Source organism: Ursus maritimus, unplaced genomic scaffold, assembly GCF_017311325.1.
Source record: "Ursus maritimus isolate PB19 unplaced genomic scaffold, ASM1731132v1 scaffold_30, whole genome shotgun sequence".
NCBI lineage: Eukaryota > Metazoa > Chordata > Mammalia > Carnivora > Ursidae > Ursus > Ursus maritimus.
In genome coordinates this window covers 6,860,841-6,878,734 of record NW_024425564.1, presented here as the reverse complement: position 1 = coordinate 6,878,734, position 17,894 = coordinate 6,860,841, and the positions used below count along the sequence as shown (strand labels likewise).

General features: G+C 52.7%; 3 protein-coding genes across 5 annotated transcripts; 2 read left to right on the top strand and 1 right to left on the bottom strand.

Annotated features, from left to right (window-relative positions):
* Positions 1 to 5,422: 5,422 nt before the first annotated feature.
* On the top strand, positions 5,423 to 7,577 carry LTA (lymphotoxin alpha). 2 transcript variants are annotated; one of them, XM_008711911.2, is made up of 4 exons: positions 5,423 to 5,621; positions 6,000 to 6,104; positions 6,189 to 6,294; positions 6,529 to 7,577. In XM_008711911.2, exons 2-4 carry the CDS (start codon positions 6,009 to 6,011, stop codon positions 6,939 to 6,941), a joined length of 615 nt encoding a protein of 204 aa, XP_008710133.2. In that variant the 5' UTR covers positions 5,423 to 5,621; positions 6,000 to 6,008; the 3' UTR covers positions 6,942 to 7,577. The 2 variants fall into 2 exon arrangements, with proteins under 2 accessions (XP_008710133.2, XP_040500796.1); XM_040644862.1 differs by having other exon boundaries at positions 5,610 to 5,737.
* A 975-nt stretch (positions 7,578 to 8,552) lies between these two features.
* TNF (tumor necrosis factor) lies at positions 8,553 to 11,526 on the top strand. Its single transcript, XM_008711909.2, has 4 exons — positions 8,553 to 9,236; positions 9,732 to 9,777; positions 9,970 to 10,017; positions 10,314 to 11,526. The coding sequence occupies exons 1-4, from the start codon at positions 9,051 to 9,053 to the stop codon at positions 10,733 to 10,735; spliced, it is 702 nt and encodes a 233-aa protein (XP_008710131.1). The 5' UTR covers positions 8,553 to 9,050; the 3' UTR covers positions 10,736 to 11,526.
* A 1,933-nt stretch (positions 11,527 to 13,459) lies between these two features.
* Positions 13,460 to 15,582, bottom strand: LTB (lymphotoxin beta). 2 transcript variants are annotated; one of them, XM_040644855.1, is made up of 4 exons: positions 15,188 to 15,425; positions 14,727 to 14,778; positions 14,470 to 14,544; positions 13,460 to 14,076 (listed from the first exon to the last, which is right to left on the bottom strand). In XM_040644855.1, the coding sequence occupies exons 1-4, from the start codon at positions 15,350 to 15,352 to the stop codon at positions 13,622 to 13,624; spliced, it is 747 nt and encodes a 248-aa protein (XP_040500789.1). In that variant the 5' UTR covers positions 15,353 to 15,425; the 3' UTR covers positions 13,460 to 13,621. The 2 variants fall into 2 exon arrangements, with proteins under 2 accessions (XP_040500789.1, XP_040500790.1); XM_040644856.1 differs by lacking the exon at positions 14,727 to 14,778 and having other exon boundaries at positions 13,917 to 14,076; positions 15,188 to 15,582.
* Positions 15,583 to 17,894: the final 2,312 nt, after the last annotated feature.

Below are 17,894 nucleotides of genomic sequence, written 5' to 3'. Positions count from 1 at the left end.
GGTCTCAGCTTAAATGCCACTTAGAGAGTACTTCCTGACCACTGTGTCTAAAGTAGTTCTCTGCCACTCCTCACGTGCCCTGTATTGTTTCCTCATAGCACTACTTACTTCTTCTGTTGATTTCCTTTCTGCCTTGCCTTACTAGGATGTCTGATTTATTTGCCTCTATATTCCTATTGCCTAGAACAGTGCCCAGCACATAGTAGGCACTCAATAAAAACTTCTTAAATGGGGGCAAACAAAAAAAATCTTCTTAAGCGAAGAGATGGGTGAATAATGGGATAAAACAGGAGAAAGCTCGTCTTTAGGTTTGTGGCTTAGACTGGACTTACCTTTAGAGTCAGGTTTAACTATAGGGTTGGGCGTGGGGATGAGTTGATTTCAAAATTAGCTGTAGGAAACAAGATTGGGTTAGAGGATAAGTTTATTTTCAGGTTTACTTATTGGAATGTGTTTAGATTTGAGGCTAGGGTTGAGTAGTTCAAGTTGCGATTTGGGTTGAGGTTAAAATTTTGGTTAGGGTCAAAGTTAGTATTAAATCCCAATATAGGTTTTGAGGCTAAGTTCAAGTTTGAAGCTAATGTCATTTCAACCTCATTTAGAGGCCCCAGAGATTTCACTAGTTTCTCCACAGACCCCACTATAGAGACTGTATTTCCCTGAGTTTGGGACACAAGACTCTAGTCATTACCCCTCCCACCCGGGGAAAGCCCCAAACCAACTGCTGGCCTCTCCAAGAAAGAAACCGAATTTCACACAACCTCCGAAACTGAGATTGAAACCAAGATTGGCCCATCTCAAGAAGTGTCCTCCAGCACATCACAAACGCCTGTGACACTGAGCCTCAGCCCAGTTCTTGCCCGCCCTTCCTCTCTCTCATGTCTCCCCATCACTCTTTCTCACCTTCCCCTTTTTGTCCCTCAATGTCTTCCTCTCTGACCTAAGTTTCTCCCTTCCTCGATTTCTCATCGTCAATTGCAACACTGTTTTATATTTTAATATAACGGAGGTCTCTTAGTCAATCAGCTCCTACCATTAGAGAGGCAGAAAGAGACAACAGGAAGGAAAAGGAACCCCAGAGAAAGAGAGACACAGAGAAAAGGAAAGAATCAGGGACCAAGAGGGAAACCAACAGTGACATAAAAGACAGTAGGTTAAAAGAATAAGAAGACAAGCTATAGACCAAGATTTTTTTTTTTTAAGATTTATTTATTTAGGGGCGCCTCGGTGGTTCAGTCAGTTAAGCATCTGCCTTCTGTTCAGGTCATGATCCCAGGGTCCTAGGATCAAGCCCCACATTGGGCTCCCTGCTTGGCGGGGAGTCTGCTTCTCCCTCTACCCCTCCCCCTGCTCGTGATCTCTCTCTCTCTCACTCTCTATCTCAAATAAATAAACTAAATCTTTAAAAAATATTTATTTATTTATTAATTAGAGAGAGAGAGCACATGCAAGAGCTTGAGGGAGGGACAGAGAGAGAGGGAGAGAGAGAATCTCAAGCAGACTCCCCACTGAGCATAGAGCTCAACGTGGGGCTTGGGGCTCAATATCACAACCCTGAGATCATGACCTGAGCCGAAACCAAGAGTTGGATGCTTAACTGACTGAGCCACCCAGGTGCCACTAGACCAAGATATTTAAAAGGGGCATCTGTGGCTACTCTTCCTCCATCATATCTACTCAGCCCCCACACCTGTAGATTTTGCCTAGAAACTCTATCATCCTTTCTATCCTCCTGCTGCTGCCTCAGTGTAAATGTAAGCTCTTGTCATCTCCTTGCTGGGTTATTGCACAACTTTCCTAACTGGTCTCCACCTTCTGCTTTTCTCTCCAGCCCCTCAACTCCCGTACCCCAATCCGTTCTTCATGCAGCTTCCAGACTCATTTTTCTGATGTACCAATCTGCATGAGTACCTCTCTCACTTAAAAATTTTGGTGACTCCCCATCATAATTAGAATGAAATCTAAACTTTTTTTCTTGGTTTTAAACCCTTCAGAATGGTGGCGCTCAGGTCATGATCCCGGGATTCTGGAATCAAGCCCCACATTGGGCTCCCTGCCCAGTGGGGCTTCTCCCTCTCCCTCTGCCTGCCACTGCCCCTGCTTGTCCTCGCTCTCTCTCTCTCTCACTCTCTCCCTCAAATAAATAAGTAAAATCTTTTTTAAAAATTAATAAAATACAGGTTGTATTCAAATTTCTTTTAAAAAAAAAATGAGGGGCGCCTGGGTGGCTCAGTCGTTAAGCATCTGCCTTCGGCTCAGGGCGTGATCACAGCGTCCTGGATCGAGCCCCATATCGGGCTCCTCTGCTGGGAGCCTGCTTCTTCCTCTCCCACTCCCCCTGCTTGTGTTCCCTCTCTCGCTGGCTATCTCTGTCTCTGTCAAATAAATAAATAAAATCTTTAAAAAAAGATAAAATAAAATAAAAATTAAAATTAAAAAAAAGATGAAATGTAAGTAAAATGAAGAAAAAAGAAGGAAGTGAAGAGATCAGCTTGGATGGCCTTAAGCTCAATGAGATAGACGACAGCTTCACCAACTGAGAGTAAAGAGGTAAAGTTGAGGTGTAAGAGGCACAGAGATTTAGAACATCACCTGCAGGAGTATAACAGGGAATCAAGAAAGAAAGATTGAGAAATACCTCTCAGGTTAGATGGCCAGGATGAGCAGAAGGCCTCTTCTGGTGACATGACTCTCCTGCAATGTGTGGCAACCCAGAAGAAAGCTCCGAGAATGAGACAATTGAGTTTACCCAAATTAAGTTTTTCAAGGTCATCTTGGTAGAACGCCAAGTGATTCTAAAGTGCTAGTGAAGGGCTGCCTGGGTGGCTCAGTCGGTTAAGCACCTGACTCTTGATTTGGGCTCAGGTCATGATTTCAGGGTTCTGAGATCAAGCCCCACATTGGGCTCTACTCTGGGCATGGAGCCTGCTTAAGACTCTCTCTCCCTCTCCCTCCCACACTGCTCGGACTCTATCTCAACACTTAATGCCTGACACCCCTCCCCAGGCCAAGGTCAAGCCCAAGGCTTTTCTATGGACTGCCATAAGCCCACAGTCACACTTTATTGTAATTATCTGCTAATTTTCTTATCTTCCACACTGGATTTTGAGCTCCCAGAAGTCATACGGACTTCTCAATGCCTGTACAAGGTGCTCAATAAAAGTTTGTGAAATAGAGAGAAAGCTAAAGAGGTGGAAGGAAAATGAAAAGAAATAATAGTATTATCGAACTAGGAAGGCATGAAAGGCAAAGGGCCTCAAGAAGGGGGAGGAAAGCAGGAGAAATGGCTCACACACACCCTGAATGTTACTTATGTGCCACAGGACACCAAGACCACTCAGGAACGTTGTGCCAGAGAGAACAGCAATATGCCCAATGCCGGCGGGGGGGGGGGGGGGGCTTTAGCCATTCAAAACCCTCAAAATGAAAGCATATTAACATCAATAAAAATAATCATGATATTTGAGATAGCCAGTTATTATTTTCTCAATCTTCTGAAACATGGATAAAATCGTCTTTAGAAACCTTGCTTTTTTTTACTTACAAATTAAGTGAAAACTGGCTCATGTATAAGAATGTTCATATCAACATCTTTCATAGTAGCCAAAAACTAGAAACAAACCAAATGTCCATCAACAGAAGAATGGGTAAATTAAAAGTTAGAGTATATTCACACAATAAATTATTACATCATAATGAAAAATAAAACCCATACTGATAAATGCAACCATATGGATGAATCTCAGAAACATCATGTTGAGGGGAAGAAGCCAAACCCAACAAGTACATTCTGTGTGGCTTCATTTTTATGACATTCAAAAGCAGGAACAACTTATCTATGGTGATAGACGTCAGAAAGTGGTTGGTTGGGGCGCCTGGGTGGCACAGCGGTTAAGCGTCTGCCTTCGGCTCAGGGCGTGATCCCGGCGTTATAGGATAGAGCCCCACATCAGGCTCCTCCGCTATGAGCCTGCTTCTTCCTCTCCCACTCCCCCTGCTTGTGTTCCCTCTCTCGCTGGCTGTCTCTATCTCTGTCAAATAAATAAATAAAATTAAAAAAAAAAAAAGAAAGTGGTTGGTTATCTTTGGAGGGTGTCAACTGGGAGAGGGGCATGAGAGAAACTTCTGGGGACCTGAAAATATGTTGAACTGGGTGGTGGGTACATGGCTATAAACAGATGGAAAAACTCATCAGGCCGGAAACATAAAAAAACGTATGCCTTACTGTACCCCAGTTAAAAGGGAGAAATCTTGAATAGTATCCCTGGCTCTGCAAATGCAGCTTCTGGACAAGTCCTTTGGTTGTCCCCACCCTACCCTAGCTCACCACCCTCAAGCCCCATCCAGTGTGGAATTCCAAAGCCTTCCCTATAGAGAACTTTGGAAGTTGCTACACTCCTCAATCCCAGAGTGTGTGTTTGTTTGGGGTTATATAAATCTGATCTGGGGCACCTGGGTGTCTCGGTTGGTGAAGCGTCTGCCTTTGGCTCAGGTCATGATCCCAGGGTCCTGGGATCAAGTCCCACATCAGGCTCCCTGCTCAACAGGGAGTCTGCTTCTCCCTCTCCCTCTTCCCCTCCTCCCCGCTCATGCTCGTGCTCTCTCTTGCTGGCTCTCTAACTGAAATAAATAAATAAAAATCTTTCAAAAAATAAATTTCTATAAATCTGATCTGGGACGCCTGGGTGGCTCAGTCGGTGAAGCGTCCGCCTTTGGCTCAGGTCATGATCCCAGAGTCCTGGGATCGAGCCCCAAGCTGGGCTCCCTGCTCAGTCGGAAGTCTACTCCTCCCTCTCCCTCTGCCCCTCCTCCCGGCTCATGCTCTCTCTCTCTCGAATAAATAAATAAATAAAATATTAAAAAATATAAATCCGATCTGTAGAGGCCGCCTAAGGTGGGGCAAGGTGGAGGACATCCTCCAGGAGTGAGGTGGGACCTCATCATGCATGAGCGCATGGCAACATCTCTCGGTAGGAGAGCCGTGACATTTCTCTTCCAAACCAGGACACTTGTGAGAGCAAAAGGGAGATCCATGAACATTTTCACCAGGACAGCAGGCATAAACCAGAACATCCCGGGCAAAGGGGTATATAATGCCACTTCTTGGTAGAAAACCTGCCAGACGATCAGGAAAGTACACATACTGGGACGCGTGTGACTTGAACCATTTGGGACAAGGACGGGGGTAGCAGAGGAGGAAATGGGCGCCGAGAGTAGCCTGTAATCACCCAAGGGTGCAGAGGTGTTATGTATAATAGCTCTTCAGGGAACCGGGCCTCCAGCCCACGCCCCAGCTGCTCCCCCTCCTCCCCGAATTGACTGTCCCTTCTCTGGAACTCCTAAGCCTGACCCCGCTCCCTGGCCCCCCAGCCCACAGTTCTCCTGACCCCGCTCCCTTTCCCAGAACTCAGTCATCTGAGCCCCCAGCCTGTGGTTCACTCCTAGGCCTCAGCCTTTCCTGCCTTCGACTGAAACGGCAGCATCTTCTAAGCCCTGGGGGCTTCCCCGGGCCCAGCCCGGGGCCTAGAACCCGCCCGCCGCCTGCCACGCTGCCACGCTGCCGCCGCCGCTTCCTCTATAAAGGGACCCAGGCGTCCAGGCCCAGGGGCCCCGCATAGCAGGTGAGACTCTCCCGCCCCATCTCCTTGGGCCGCCCGGGCGGCAGACTCCCCTGGGTGCTCTGCCCCTCCGCCTGCGCCCCAGCGCCTCCGGTGCCTCCTGCCTGGGCTGGGCCTCGGTGGGTTCCGTGTGCTTTGTTCCCCTCGCTCCGACTCTTCATCAGTCAGTCTTTTTTCTCTCTGTCTCTGTCACACGTTCTCTGTTTCTGCCACGATCCCTCTCTGTTCCCTTCTCGTGCCCCCCTGCTCCCGCGGGGGTTTTCCTGCCTGCATCTGGTCCCCTTCTCTCCTCTGTTGCCCTGGCTCTCCCTTGGCTGTCTGCCCGGCAGAGGCCGTCGTGCAGCCCGCGCCCCGCCCCGCTCACCGTCTCTCTCCCTGCAGGCTCTCCCCATGACACCTCCTGGACGGCTCTACCTCCTGAGGGTGTGCAGCGCCCCCCCCCTCCTCCTCCTGGGGCTGCTGCTGGCCCTGCCGCCTGAGGCCCAGGTGAGGCAGCAGGAGAATGGGGTCTGCGGGGTGGCCCGCCAAACTTTGGACCCTAGAGCCACCCTCCAATCTCTTGTCCCGTAGGGGCTTCCTGGGGTCGGTGTCTCACCCTCAGCTGCCCGGACTGCCTACCAGCACCCTCAGAAGCACTTCGCACCAGGCACCCTCAAACCAGCTGCTCATCTTATTGGTAAACATCACCTGGCCCCCCGGACATGTCGCCCCCAGCTCTCCTCCTACACCCCATTCAAGGGCCTGCCTTCAAGGGACCCAGCTTCCCCCACCTCCCAGAACAGAGGTATCCCACTGCCATCTGGGCTCCCAGCCATTCCCCAGGACCTCGGCCCAGCACCTACTTCCTCAGGGATTAAGACTGCTGACCCCCAGGTTCTTGACCTCTCGCATCCCCTCTGGCTCTTCCTAGGAGACCCCAGCACCCAGAGCTCACTGCGCTGGAGAGCAAACACGGATCGTGCCTTCCTCCGACATGGCTTCTCTTTGAGCAACAATTCCCTCCTGGTTCCCACCAGTGGCCTCTACTTTGTCTACTCCCAGGTGGTCTTCTCTGGAGAAGGCTGCTTCCCCAAGGCCACCCCCACCCCTCTCTACCTGGCCCATGAGGTCCAGCTCTTCTCCTCCCAGTACCCCTTCCACGTGCCTCTCCTCAGTGCTCAGAAGTCTGTGTGCCCAGGGCCACAGGGACCTTGGGTGCGCTCTGTGTACCAGGGAGCGGTGTTCCTGCTCACCCAGGGAGATCAGCTCTCCACTCACACGGATGGTGTCTCCCACCTACTCCTCAGCCCCAGTAGTGTCTTCTTTGGAGCCTTTGCTCTGTAGAAAAATCCAGAAAGAAAAATAATTTGTTTTAAGAACTTCTCGCCATTTAGCCTCCATTCCAACCACTTCAAGGGTCACTAAACCTCTCTTTTGACCCTTCCAATAGCCTCAAGTCTCCCCTGCTCGTGTTACCTGGAGCTTCCAAAGAAGGAATTCTAGGCACCCCAGGGGACCATACTTCCCTTCAGCAAAACCCAATGCTAGGCTGAGGATTTCAAGTCTGCCTAGAAATTCCTGCCCAGAGCTCTTCATCTGTCCTGCCAGTCAAGGATGACCTAGCCCTGGACATGGAGGGGGCAGACTCCAGGAGGAGCTTGGGTGGATGACGGGGGGCATGGGAGGGGGAATTATTTATGAAGGGAAAAAATTAAATTATTTATTTATGGAGGATGGAGGGAAGGGAATAATAGAGGGCCACCAAAAGAGAGAGAGAGAAATACGCCCAAGGGATGATGAGAGAGAGGGAACATCGGCATAAGGATAACACCATTGAAGAGGAGACAAGCGTGGCTGAGACACCGGGGAACTCCAGAGGGAAGCAAAAGATTCTTCAGATCCAGCCACTGCTTGACTGAACATCCCATGAGGAGACATCTGCACTTTCAATGAAGCCCAATAAACCTCTTTTCTCTGAAATGCTGTCTGACTATGTCTGTCTGTCTGGGAGGGGAGAATTTCCCAGGTCCCGAAGAAAAGGAAGGAGGACAGGGGCCTCAGAAGAGACAGGAACTGTGGACTACAAGGAGATGAAGGGGCCTTAGGAGCTCTGGGGAAATGTGGTGGAATCACAGGGTGAGGCAGCCAGACTGCAGCAGGGAAGCCACAGGATAAGCTGGGAAGAAAAAGGAAAAGTGGGGGTCCAAGGTCTGGAGGAATAGAGGTCAGGGGACTACTGGCAGATATGGCCATGTGTAGAGGCTCTGAGGAATGAGGGTTACAGGAGTCCTCTGGGGAGAAGTGACCACACCAAAGGGTGTTCAGGACTATGGGGGTGGACATGGGGACCCTCTGGAAGAATGGAGTGGGAGACCCCCAAGGCTGGGGGGACGAGGAATACAGGAGACGTTTCAGAAGACATGGTCATGCAGAGGAGCTCTGAGAGCTAGGGCTATCTCCAGAAATCTGGAGGGTGCTGGAGTTCTTTGGGATACATGGCCACACACAGGGGCTCCAATGGATGGGGGTTTCATGCAAAAATCAGGCCCTCAGATTCCCTTGGAAGCCAAGACTGAAACCAGTACTGCTGAGTCCCTGGTCAGAATGAAAGGAGAAGGTCTGCCTTCACGGGGTTCGTGAATTCCCAGGGTTGCTTTCGCTCCCACTGGGGTTGTCCCAGGAGTGTCCCTGCCATTTACCAACCCCTCCCCAGCCCTTTCAGAGACCCCATCTACATCCCCCACCTCAAGCTCCCTTCTCTCAAGCTCCTTTTTCCCCAGGGACCCAAACACATGTCTCAGGACCCAGCATAGCTTTCCCCCCAAGTTTTCTCCCCATCAAATGCTTGGCTTTCTGAAGCCCCTCCCATGTCTAGCTCTACACCCACTTAAGTCCAGTCTAAAAAAAAAAAAAAAAAAAAAAAAAAAAGGAGGAAATGGAAATTGGGGGCAGAGGGAAACTGGGGTGCAGCCTCCAGGGTCCTACATACACTGCAGTGACTGGCCCAGCCAACCTCCCTCAGAATCCAAGTGGGGTAGGAAGTATCCTTGATGCCTGGGTGTCCCCAACTTTCCAAACCCCCACCCCCGCGATGGAGAAGAAACCGAGACAGAAGGTGTAGGGCCCACTACCGCTTCCTCCAGATGAGCTCATGGGTTTCTCCACCAAGGAAGTTTTCCGCTGGTTGAACGAGAGCCTTTCCCCGCCCTCTTCTCGCCCCACGGGCATATAAATGCAGCTGTTTGCACACCCAGCCAGCAGAAGCTCCCTCAGCGAGGACACCAGGGCACCAGCCAGGAGAGAGAGAAGCAACTCCAGACCCCCCTGGAAATAACCTCTCAGACGACACACCCCCCTGGGACAAGCAGCCAGGCAATTCTCTCCCTCTAATACACACTGCCCCAGGGCTCTACCATCTCCCAGCTGGACTTGAGCCCCTCTGCCAAGAACGCCATGAGCACTGAAAGCATGATCCGGGACGTGGAGCTGGCCGAGGAGGCACTCCCCAAGAAGGCAGGGGGCCCCCAGGGCTCCAGAAGGTGCTTGTGCCTCAGCCTCTTCTCCTTCCTCCTCGTCGCAGGAGCCACCACGCTCTTCTGCCTGCTGCACTTCGGCGTGATCGGCCCCCAGAGGGAAGAGGTGAGTGCCTCACCAGACTCGGCTCATTCTCCCACCCAGAGAGAGACAGGGTGGGGGCAGAGGTGTGCTGATGGGGACCGGTGAGAGAGAAAACGGGGAGGCAGAAAGAGACATGGAGAGAGATGGGGGAAGAGAGAGAGGGAGGAGCTCACAGAAGGTGCTCACTGAATGCTTCTTGAATGAATGAATGAGCCTGCAGACTTCCGTAAAGAGAGACGTGGGGGAGAGAGATGGGAACAGAACAAGTGATAGGAATAAAGATGGTGAGACAGAGAGATGTAGACAATATGAGAGAGAGATAAGGGGAGATGTGAGGAAAGAGATAAGGAAAGATGAAGATAGGGTGTCTGGTTCGTGGAGGACACTCAGTGAAAGTATTGTGGAATGGAAGAATGGTGAGAGAAAACTAAGGTACGAGCTACATAACGCAGCCTGGCTGTTTCTCATTTAGGGGTGACTTGCTCTGTTGCTAAACCTCCTTCTTCTCTCCAACAGCTCCCAGATGGACTCCAACTAATCAACCCTCTGGCCCAGACAGTCAGTAAGTGTCTCCAAAGCCCCTCTCCTGATTCTGGGCTTGGGTGGGGGAGGGGGTGGGGGTTGGTCCTGGGATAGCAGCAGTGGGGGAAATTCAGGGTTTTGGTTTGAGGGGAGGAGGCATGGAGGTCAAAGTAGGGGGATCTTTTCTGGGAAGCTTAAGGGTCTCACCTTTTCTTTCTTCTTTCCTCCTCAGAATCATCTTCTCGAACTCCAAGTGACAAGCCTGTAGCTCATGTTGTAGGTAAGAGCTCTGAGGATTCAGCTGGGGGATGGTGAAGCAGATAGGATGTGGAGGCACATGATTTGGGGGCTGTACTCAGGCTGAGGGTAGACAGACCTTGGAGATGGTATAAGAAGGACTCACTGGCCTTGAGGGGGATACTCAGCACCTCATGGCCAGATGGGATGTGGGAAGACAGACAGAGGGGACAGGAACCGGATGTGGGGGGTGGGCAGAACTTGAGGGCCAGGATGTGGAGAGTGGAACTGACAGGGTCACACTGACTCACCCCTCCCTCCTTCTCTCCTTCCCTCCAGCAAACCCCGAAGCTGAGGGGCAACTCCAGTGGCTGAGCCGGCGTGCCAATGCCCTCCTGGCCAATGGTGTGGAGCTGACAGACAACCAGCTAATAGTGCCATCAGACGGGCTGTACCTCATCTACTCCCAGGTCCTCTTCAAGGGCCAAGGATGCCCTTCCACCCATGTGCTCCTCACCCACACCATCAGCCGCTTCGCTGTCTCTTACCAGACCAAGGTCAACCTCCTCTCTGCCATCAAGAGCCCTTGCCAAAGGGAGACCCCAGAGGGGACTGAGGCCAAGCCCTGGTACGAGCCCATCTACCTGGGAGGGGTCTTCCAACTGGAGAAGGGTGATCGACTCAGCGCTGAGATCAACCTGCCTGACTACCTCGACTTTGCCGAGTCTGGGCAGGTCTACTTTGGAATCATTGCCCTGTGAGGGGGCGGGACATTCATCCTTACCCACCTCAACCCCTTTATTATCCACTCTCTCTGACCCCCTCATCCCCTTCTGGCTTAGAAAGAGAATTAGGGGCTCAGGGCTGGGCCCCAAGCAACAACACTTAGAAACCTAAGATCCAGGGATGTGCGACCCAGACAATGGAGCACTGGCCACCACCAAGAATGTAAACTGGGGCTTCCAGCACTCGCTGGAGACCTCAGGTTTGGATCGCCGAATACAACTTGAAACACTTGGAATGTGGGGGTCAGGGAACCTTTAGTTCTGGCTGGAACACTTCAGAACATCCCTTGAGAAGATCTCACCTAGAACCTGACATGAACGGACCTCAGGCCTCCCTTTCTTCGAATGTTTCCAGACTCTTCCTGAGAAGGAAAGCGCAGTCCCTCCTACATGGGGCCAGCTCTCTCTATTTATGTTTGCACTTGTGATTATTTATTATTTATTTATTATTTATTTATTTACTGATGGATGTATTTATTTGGGAGGTTGGGGTGTCCTGGGAGACCAAATGTAGGGGCTGCCTTGGCTCAGACATGTTTTCTGTGAAAACGGAGCTGAACTCGAGGCTGTTCCCACCGGGCCTCCTGGCCTCTGTGCCTCCTTTTGCTTATGTTTTTCAAAAATATTTATCTGATCGAGTTATCTAAATAATGCTGATTTGGTGACTGACTGTCGCTACAGCGCTGAACCTCTGCTCCCCAGGGGAGTTGTGTCTGTAACCGCCCTACTGGTCAGTGGCGAGAAATAAAATGTGCTTAGAAAAGAAACACGGTCTCTTTCTTGGAATTACTTCTGCATCTTCCTCTCCTTGGGGGTGGAAGGCCACTCCCCGAAGTCCTCTCTCTGCAAGCCTTAAGATCCCTGAACCTGGGCCACCTGGGTGGCTCAGTGGGTTGGGCGTCCAGCTCTTGATTTTGGCTCAGGTACGACCTCAGGCTGGGGGGATGGAGCCCCGCGTCTCAGCAGGGAGTCTGCTTCTCTCCCTCTCTCTCTCTCTGCCCCTCCCTCTGCTCACAAGCACGTCCACCGTTCTCTCTCTCTCTCTCAAAGAGATGAATAAATCTTAGAGAAAAAAAAAAAGACCCCTGAACCCATAAAATAAATATAAATAAAAGTTAAAAAAAAAAAAAAAGATTCCTAACACCGTGCGGTTCAGGAGCCTGCGGGCGCTCGGGAGACCCTGCCTGTAACAAAGGCCCGGCACATAGGCCCCTCCCCCCGGAGACTGGAGCCTGAGCCTAATCACCTCTCCCTCGGGGCGTGGGAATTTCCGACTCCGGGAATTCCGACGGGGAAGTCCTGCACCTTAAGCGCTCAGGTGAGATTTCCTGCTGTTGCAGCCTGCAGAGTCTGGAAAGGGCCACATTCTCACGCGCCTGAATCACAGCCAAGGACTTCCAGACCTTCCGGCATCAGGGCTCCAAATCGCCTGATCCCAGGCTCCCCCAGCAGCCCTAACTCTACACCCTGAATCAGTTACTGGGCCTCATCTCCCCATGAAGACAGGAACACCTTCCGCATACGCGGCCCCTCGAGAATAGCAGGCCTAAGCTAGGTGAGAGCACCCAGCATAGCCCTTGGCATAGTAAGCATTCAGTGAATTCTGACTTTCTTCTTTGTCCAGGCGCCAGCCGTTCTATCTGCTTCCATCTCTCAGTGAGTGGAATTGAAGAGACGAAAGAAAATTTAAAAACAGGAATGGGATGCGGGTGAAGGACTCACAGGCCAGCTCTCACAGATGTTCTTGGTGAATGATGAGGGGAGGGTCATGAGGTGATGGGCTGGAAAGAGAAAAGCACCCTCTCTCCTCAGGAAAGATCTTCTGGACACAGAGTCACACACAAATATGGAGTCCCCACTGGGTTCGGAAATTGGGCTTTCCTTCCTGCCAGGCTGCTGGGCAGGGGAAACTTGTGTGGTATGCCGCAGGGGTGGGATGACCCACTGGGGTGACCTAGATAGGGCCTTGGGTCCCTCTCTGCCTCCCTCAGCCTGGAGCTGAAAGTCGGTCATGGGGTGCTTGGGGTGAGGGGGCTGCTGTTACTCACCCTGGGGCCCCCACACTTGCCGACGTATGGAAAGCGGACCTGAGGTGTGAACAAGGGTGAGGACTTTCCATTTCACCCTGGACAGGGCCGATGGCCCCAGATTTTCTTCCTCCCTCTCCTCCCCAGCATGGCACTGGTGTCCCAGGCCCTATCCTTCGGCCTCCTCCCTCACACCCAATGAGCTGTGGGGTTTTCCTTGGAGGACAGTTGACTGTGGGGTAGTGGCTAAAAGGGCCTGCAGGCAGCCAGGCAGGCCGCAGGGAGGAAGCGCTAGGCCCTCGGCTTCGTTCCTCCTCCCCAGCCTGATTTCTCGGAGCAGGGCTGGCCTTCCCCAGTCAGGATCCTTCTCACTGATGGAAGGAACCCAAGAGAAAAGAATGCAGGTGGAGTCAGTGAGGACTCCGAGGATCTGAGAAGGAAGCTTGGAAATGCTTTGGGGTTTGAGGAGATCCCCTTCTTCCACTTTCCCACTGGGCTAATGTGGGGGCAAGTTCATTCAGAGACAGGTGGGTGGGAAACCAGCAGATGGCCTTCTCAGGGGGCAGAGGCCATAGGAAGTGATGTGAATTGTCTCGAGCAACCAGAAGAGACTATGTAACTGCCCCCTGCGTACCCACGCTGAGTCAAGACAGGTGAGACCTGGGCACCCGCGTCCGGCAGCACTAACGCTTTACATTCTTTATTTTCTTCAGGCTCGCAATCAGTTTCCAGACAGTGTCCTGCATTTTCCCCACCGCCACGGGGTCCTGGAGTCTGGGTCCCCAATATCTGGGCTGAGTCACGCGTCCCTACCAGGCAGTGGCTTCCCCCGCCCTCACCCCACCATCACCGCCCCGAAGAAGGTCTTCCCTCTCCTGTAGTCCACCATATCGGGGTGACTGATGTTGACGTACACCCTCTCGCCCCTCCGGAGCTGCACCAGGCCGCCGAAGCCCACACTCGTGTACCACAGGGGCCCGTACTCGCGCGTCCGGGCCGGGTCCGAGACCGGGGTGACGGTCTCAGCGCCCTCGAGCAGCAGCTCGGGGGTCCCCGGCCCATAGGCGCCCCCCGCCCGGTACAGCCGGCTGCGCAGCGTGACCGAGGGGTCCAGCGGGCCCCCGCCGGCAGGGGGCGCCCGGCCCCGGTAGCCGACGTGACAGTAGAGGTAATAGAGGCCGTCCTGTGGGAGCGCCAGCCCCTCGGCGCCCGAGAACTGCGTCCCGCTCCTCAGAAACGCCTCTTCTTTCTTCGCCTCCCAGCCGAGCCCCTGCCCCTTCGTCCAAGCGCCTGTGGAGAAACGGGGGCCTGTCGGCGCTCGGGACCCCGATCCTGGAGGAAGGCCCCAGGCCCGGGACTTCTGGGAGGGTGAGCAGGAGGGAGACAGAGGGCTTTTAACCCGCTGCAGGAACCGAGCCGGGGAGCGGGGCGAGGGCGTGCGGCGCCACCTCTGCAGTGATTTGGGGGAGGGGACCAAGGGCACCCGAGTGTGGGGTGCGGAGCGCGGTGGGGGGGGGGGGAGAGATCCAGGCGGGGTTTTGACAGCTCCAGGAGGAAAGCAAGAAGATGGAATGCGGGAGGAGCGGAAGGTGGGCACTTTAGGGACCAGGGGTGGTGAGGCAGGTCGGAAACCGAGCCCTGCAATAAAGGAGCAAAGGGACTCTAACTGTGGGCAGCAGTTACCTATGAGGTGGGCGGCTGGGAGCCTGGAACTGAAATCTGTTTCTGCCTCCTTCTCCTCTGGCAGCTCCTGTGACCCTGGAAGGGGGGAAGAGTCCACGATTGCGGGCTAGGGCAGCCTTCCATGCTTGGCCCCCCCAAGAAGACAGGGCGCCAGGGCAGGTTTCCGGGGAGGAAGAGTGCATGAGGTGATGCAGATGGATGGAGCTGGGCATCCCTGAAGGGCTGAAGGGTGGGGGGAGGAGATGGTCTGCTCTTACCCAATCGCTGCTGGGCCTGGGCCTGGGTCCCCGGGTCAGCGGTCCCTGTTACCTGGGTGGGTGGGGTCACAGTGCCCAGAGTTCAATGTTAACTGATGCCAACCCCACCCCTCCCAACGTAGACCCAAGCTCCAGGCCTGTGGTTTTTCCTACCAGTCCCATCCCCAACACACATCTCCCTGGGAGGGAGAGCAAGCAAGGCATATGTGCTTGGGCAGAGACGGAGGCCTGAGTATGTCTTGGGGAAGAGGAGAGGAGACAGCCAGAGAATACGAAGGAGCTTGGAGCTCTCAGGACACAACAGCATCACAGGAACTTGGAAAGATGACCAGAAGAGGCAGACAAAGCATCCCCACCGGGGACAGACTGAGCAGGATGAGACCAGAGAGCCCCAGGCATAGCTAGAGGTAAGTGAGCCTCAGCACTGTCCAGCCCCTCCAGGGCTTGTTGCAGCTACTCACCAGTCCTCCTCCCCGGTCCTGGGGCCCCAAGGCCAGCACAGCCAGGACAGTGACAGGCACAGCCAGCAGCAGGGTCACCAGGGAAGTGGCTCCTGCCACAGCCAGCAGGAGGCAGCCCTTCCCCTGGGGCCTCCTACCCCGGCCCTCTAGCCCCAGTGCCCCCATTGAGACTGAGCCAGAGCCAGGGCAGGGGGGCTTTCATACCTCAGGGGTGGGGCCACCCCCTCCCCATAGACCTACACACCTGGCTGGGACTTTCCACACACCCCTGCTCCCCTCACCCAGCTTCCTGTTTACCCAGAGCTGGGGTGGGGCAGCTGGATGCCCGGGTTCTCTGAACTGGGGAAGGAGTTGGGGTGAGGAGACAGGCTTGCAGGGTAGAGCTGGAGGGGGCCTTAGAGATCTTCTGGTTCAGCAGGGAGGGAAACTGAGGCCTAGGTAGGGAAGGTAGCTTACAGAAAGTCAGGCAGCACGGCTTTGCGAGGAGAGCACCGCACTCCAGATTTCCAGGGCGGTCTGCATTCTTCTATACCCCAGTGGTGGGTGCCGGAAGGAGGGCTGTGTCCTCTTCCCTGAGGTCAAGGGCTGGGATAGGAGGACAAAAACTGAGGTCTTGAGGGATGGATATCCGAGTCCCTTAGAAGAACTTATGCCCGCACTAGACCAATCTCCTCCTTCCATTCCCTCGCTCACCCCTAACCCCCAGAGCTTGGTGAGAAGCAGAGTTAAGCCAATCCACAGAAATAGCAGCTGAAAGGGGCCTCGGCCTCCCCACTGACTATTGACTCACTGAGGAGGGATGGAAATGAGCATTACATTACGTCCCTTGCTGCACAGAGTGTAGATGGGAGAGCAATAGGGCACGGCCCCAACCCTCAAAGAGCTTGCTGTCTAGAGTGAGCCCCATCCATTTAGCAGGTGCTGACTACATGTTTATGAACAAATGAAGGAAAAATGAATGAATGAGGAAGCAAAACAGAGCAGCAACGAATGGTATGGTAGACAGTGCAGTGGGAGGAAAGACCAGGTCCAAGGAAGTTGGAGGTGGTCTCAGATCACGTCCCCTTCTTGGTGACATCTCTGCAATTAGGTAATAATAATAATAATAATATATAGCTATTATACAAATAGCACTTAGCAAGTACTTGCCACCAATCGACACACTTTTTTTTTAATTTTGTTTTTTAAGATTTTATTTATTTAACAGAGAGAGCAAGCACAAGCAGCGAGAGCGGTAGGCAGAGGGAGAGGGAGAAGCAGGCTCCCCGCCGAGCAAGGAGTCTAATGTGGGACTCAATCCCAGGACCCTGGGATCATGACCTGAGCCGAAGGAAGGCGGATGCTTAGCGACTGAGCCACCCAGGCGCCCCTGATCTACACACTTTATATATAATAATTCTTTTAATCCCGACAAAACTCTAAGAAGAAACGGAGGCACAGAGAAGTTAAGGAACTTATAGAAGGCCACACAGTAGTGGCAGAGTCAGGATTTGAACCCAGGCAGTCTGGCTCCAGAGCCTTGACCACAAGACAGTTTAAAAAAACAAAACAAAAAAAAACCCCTGAGTGCTGACTTCAGATTTGTGCATTTTAATGTATGTAAATCTTGCCTTCCTCAGCCCCCCAAAAAAGAAATGGGGAAACAAAAGCTGGACTCGAGTCACCGATAAGCATGGTAAGAGGTTTAGGGGTAAAATGTGTACTGCTGTTTGCAACTTTGAAAGGTATCCAAAAAATGAGATAGATTGATAGGTACGTGATAAAGCAAATACAGAAAACTGTCCATTTTAGAATGTAGGTGGTAGGGATATGTTCACTGTAAAATTATTTCAATTTTGTTCTGCTCGAATATTTTAATAATAAAATGTGTGAAGAAAAAAAAACGTGAATATTGTCCTGCTGTCCAACATGGGGAACATTGTGGACGGGGAGAGAGGAAAGAAATGCCAGAAAGTTTCTGAATTTGAAGAAGGAAATGCAAATGCACATGGACCAAGGCACAGATTATCCTCCTTACCTCCTGCCTCCACATGAGCCCCCCAGTCTTCACCCTCCTTAAGGACTGGATGTGCAGTCCTCCAGCACCCAACTCCCTATCTCGGTGCCACTAAGAGGCCATCATCCAGGTCTCCATCCAGAAGTTCTCAGATCACTGTCCTTATTTTTGTGCTCAACATCAGAATGCTGCCTCCTACAGGAAGTCCACCTAGATTGCCCTCACTTCCTTTCCCAACACCAACTTGTCACCAGCTTTCTGTCCTGGACCATCAGCAGTACTCATGTGCTCCTGTGCATCTATCTAGTCTAGCCGCCGCTGACTCTGCTGGTTAATCAGTCACGCGCCCTGCTAGGTACAGCCCCAGAACAGCAGGCAAGTTACCCCAAATCTACCAGAGCCCCCAGTCTGACGCGGGGGCCTGGGTGTGTGTCTACACATACGCACTGGGGTCGTGAGCTCTCGGCGGATGCAGGGCGAGGGGCAGTTGGGGAGAAGTCAGGCAGGGAAGGTACTCGAGGAGGTGCGCATTCACCGACTGCTTGCACCATCAATAGGGTGGCTGGAGCTGAGGGTTATAGGCTTCCTCACAGTCCTACGAGTCTGAGACGAAAGATGGTGTAACCCTAACCTTCAAAGCCTAACTTCCTCTCCTGACAAAGCTAGGGAAGCATCCAGACTGGGGGAGACGTTAAAGCCAGAGGAGGGGCA

Coding starts and splice junctions, on each gene's coding strand:
- LTA (XM_008711911.2), top strand. CDS start 6,009: ATGACACCTCCTGGACGGCTCTACCTCCTGAGGGTGTGCAGCGCCCCC. Junction 6,105..6,188: donor CCCTGCCGCCTGAGGCCCAG/GTGAGGCAGCAG, acceptor CTTGTCCCGTAG/GGGCTTCCTGGGGTCGGTGT. Junction 6,295..6,528: donor ACCAGCTGCTCATCTTATTG/GTAAACATCACC, acceptor GGCTCTTCCTAG/GAGACCCCAGCACCCAGAGC.
- TNF (XM_008711909.2), top strand. CDS start 9,051: ATGAGCACTGAAAGCATGATCCGGGACGTGGAGCTGGCCGAGGAGGCA. Junction 9,778..9,969: donor CCCTCTGGCCCAGACAGTCA/GTAAGTGTCTCC, acceptor TTTCCTCCTCAG/AATCATCTTCTCGAACTCCA. Junction 10,018..10,313: donor GCCTGTAGCTCATGTTGTAG/GTAAGAGCTCTG, acceptor CCTTCCCTCCAG/CAAACCCCGAAGCTGAGGGG.
- LTB (XM_040644855.1), bottom strand. CDS start 15,352: ATGGGGGCACTGGGGCTAGAGGGCCGGGGTAGGAGGCCCCAGGGGAAG. Junction 14,545..14,726: donor CCAGGCCCAGCAGCGATTGG/GTAAGAGCAGAC, acceptor CCCCCCTTCCAG/GGTCACAGGAGCTGCCAGAG. Junction 14,077..14,469: donor CCCAGCCGCCCACCTCATAG/GTAACTGCTGCC, acceptor GTTTCTCCACAG/GCGCTTGGACGAAGGGGCAG.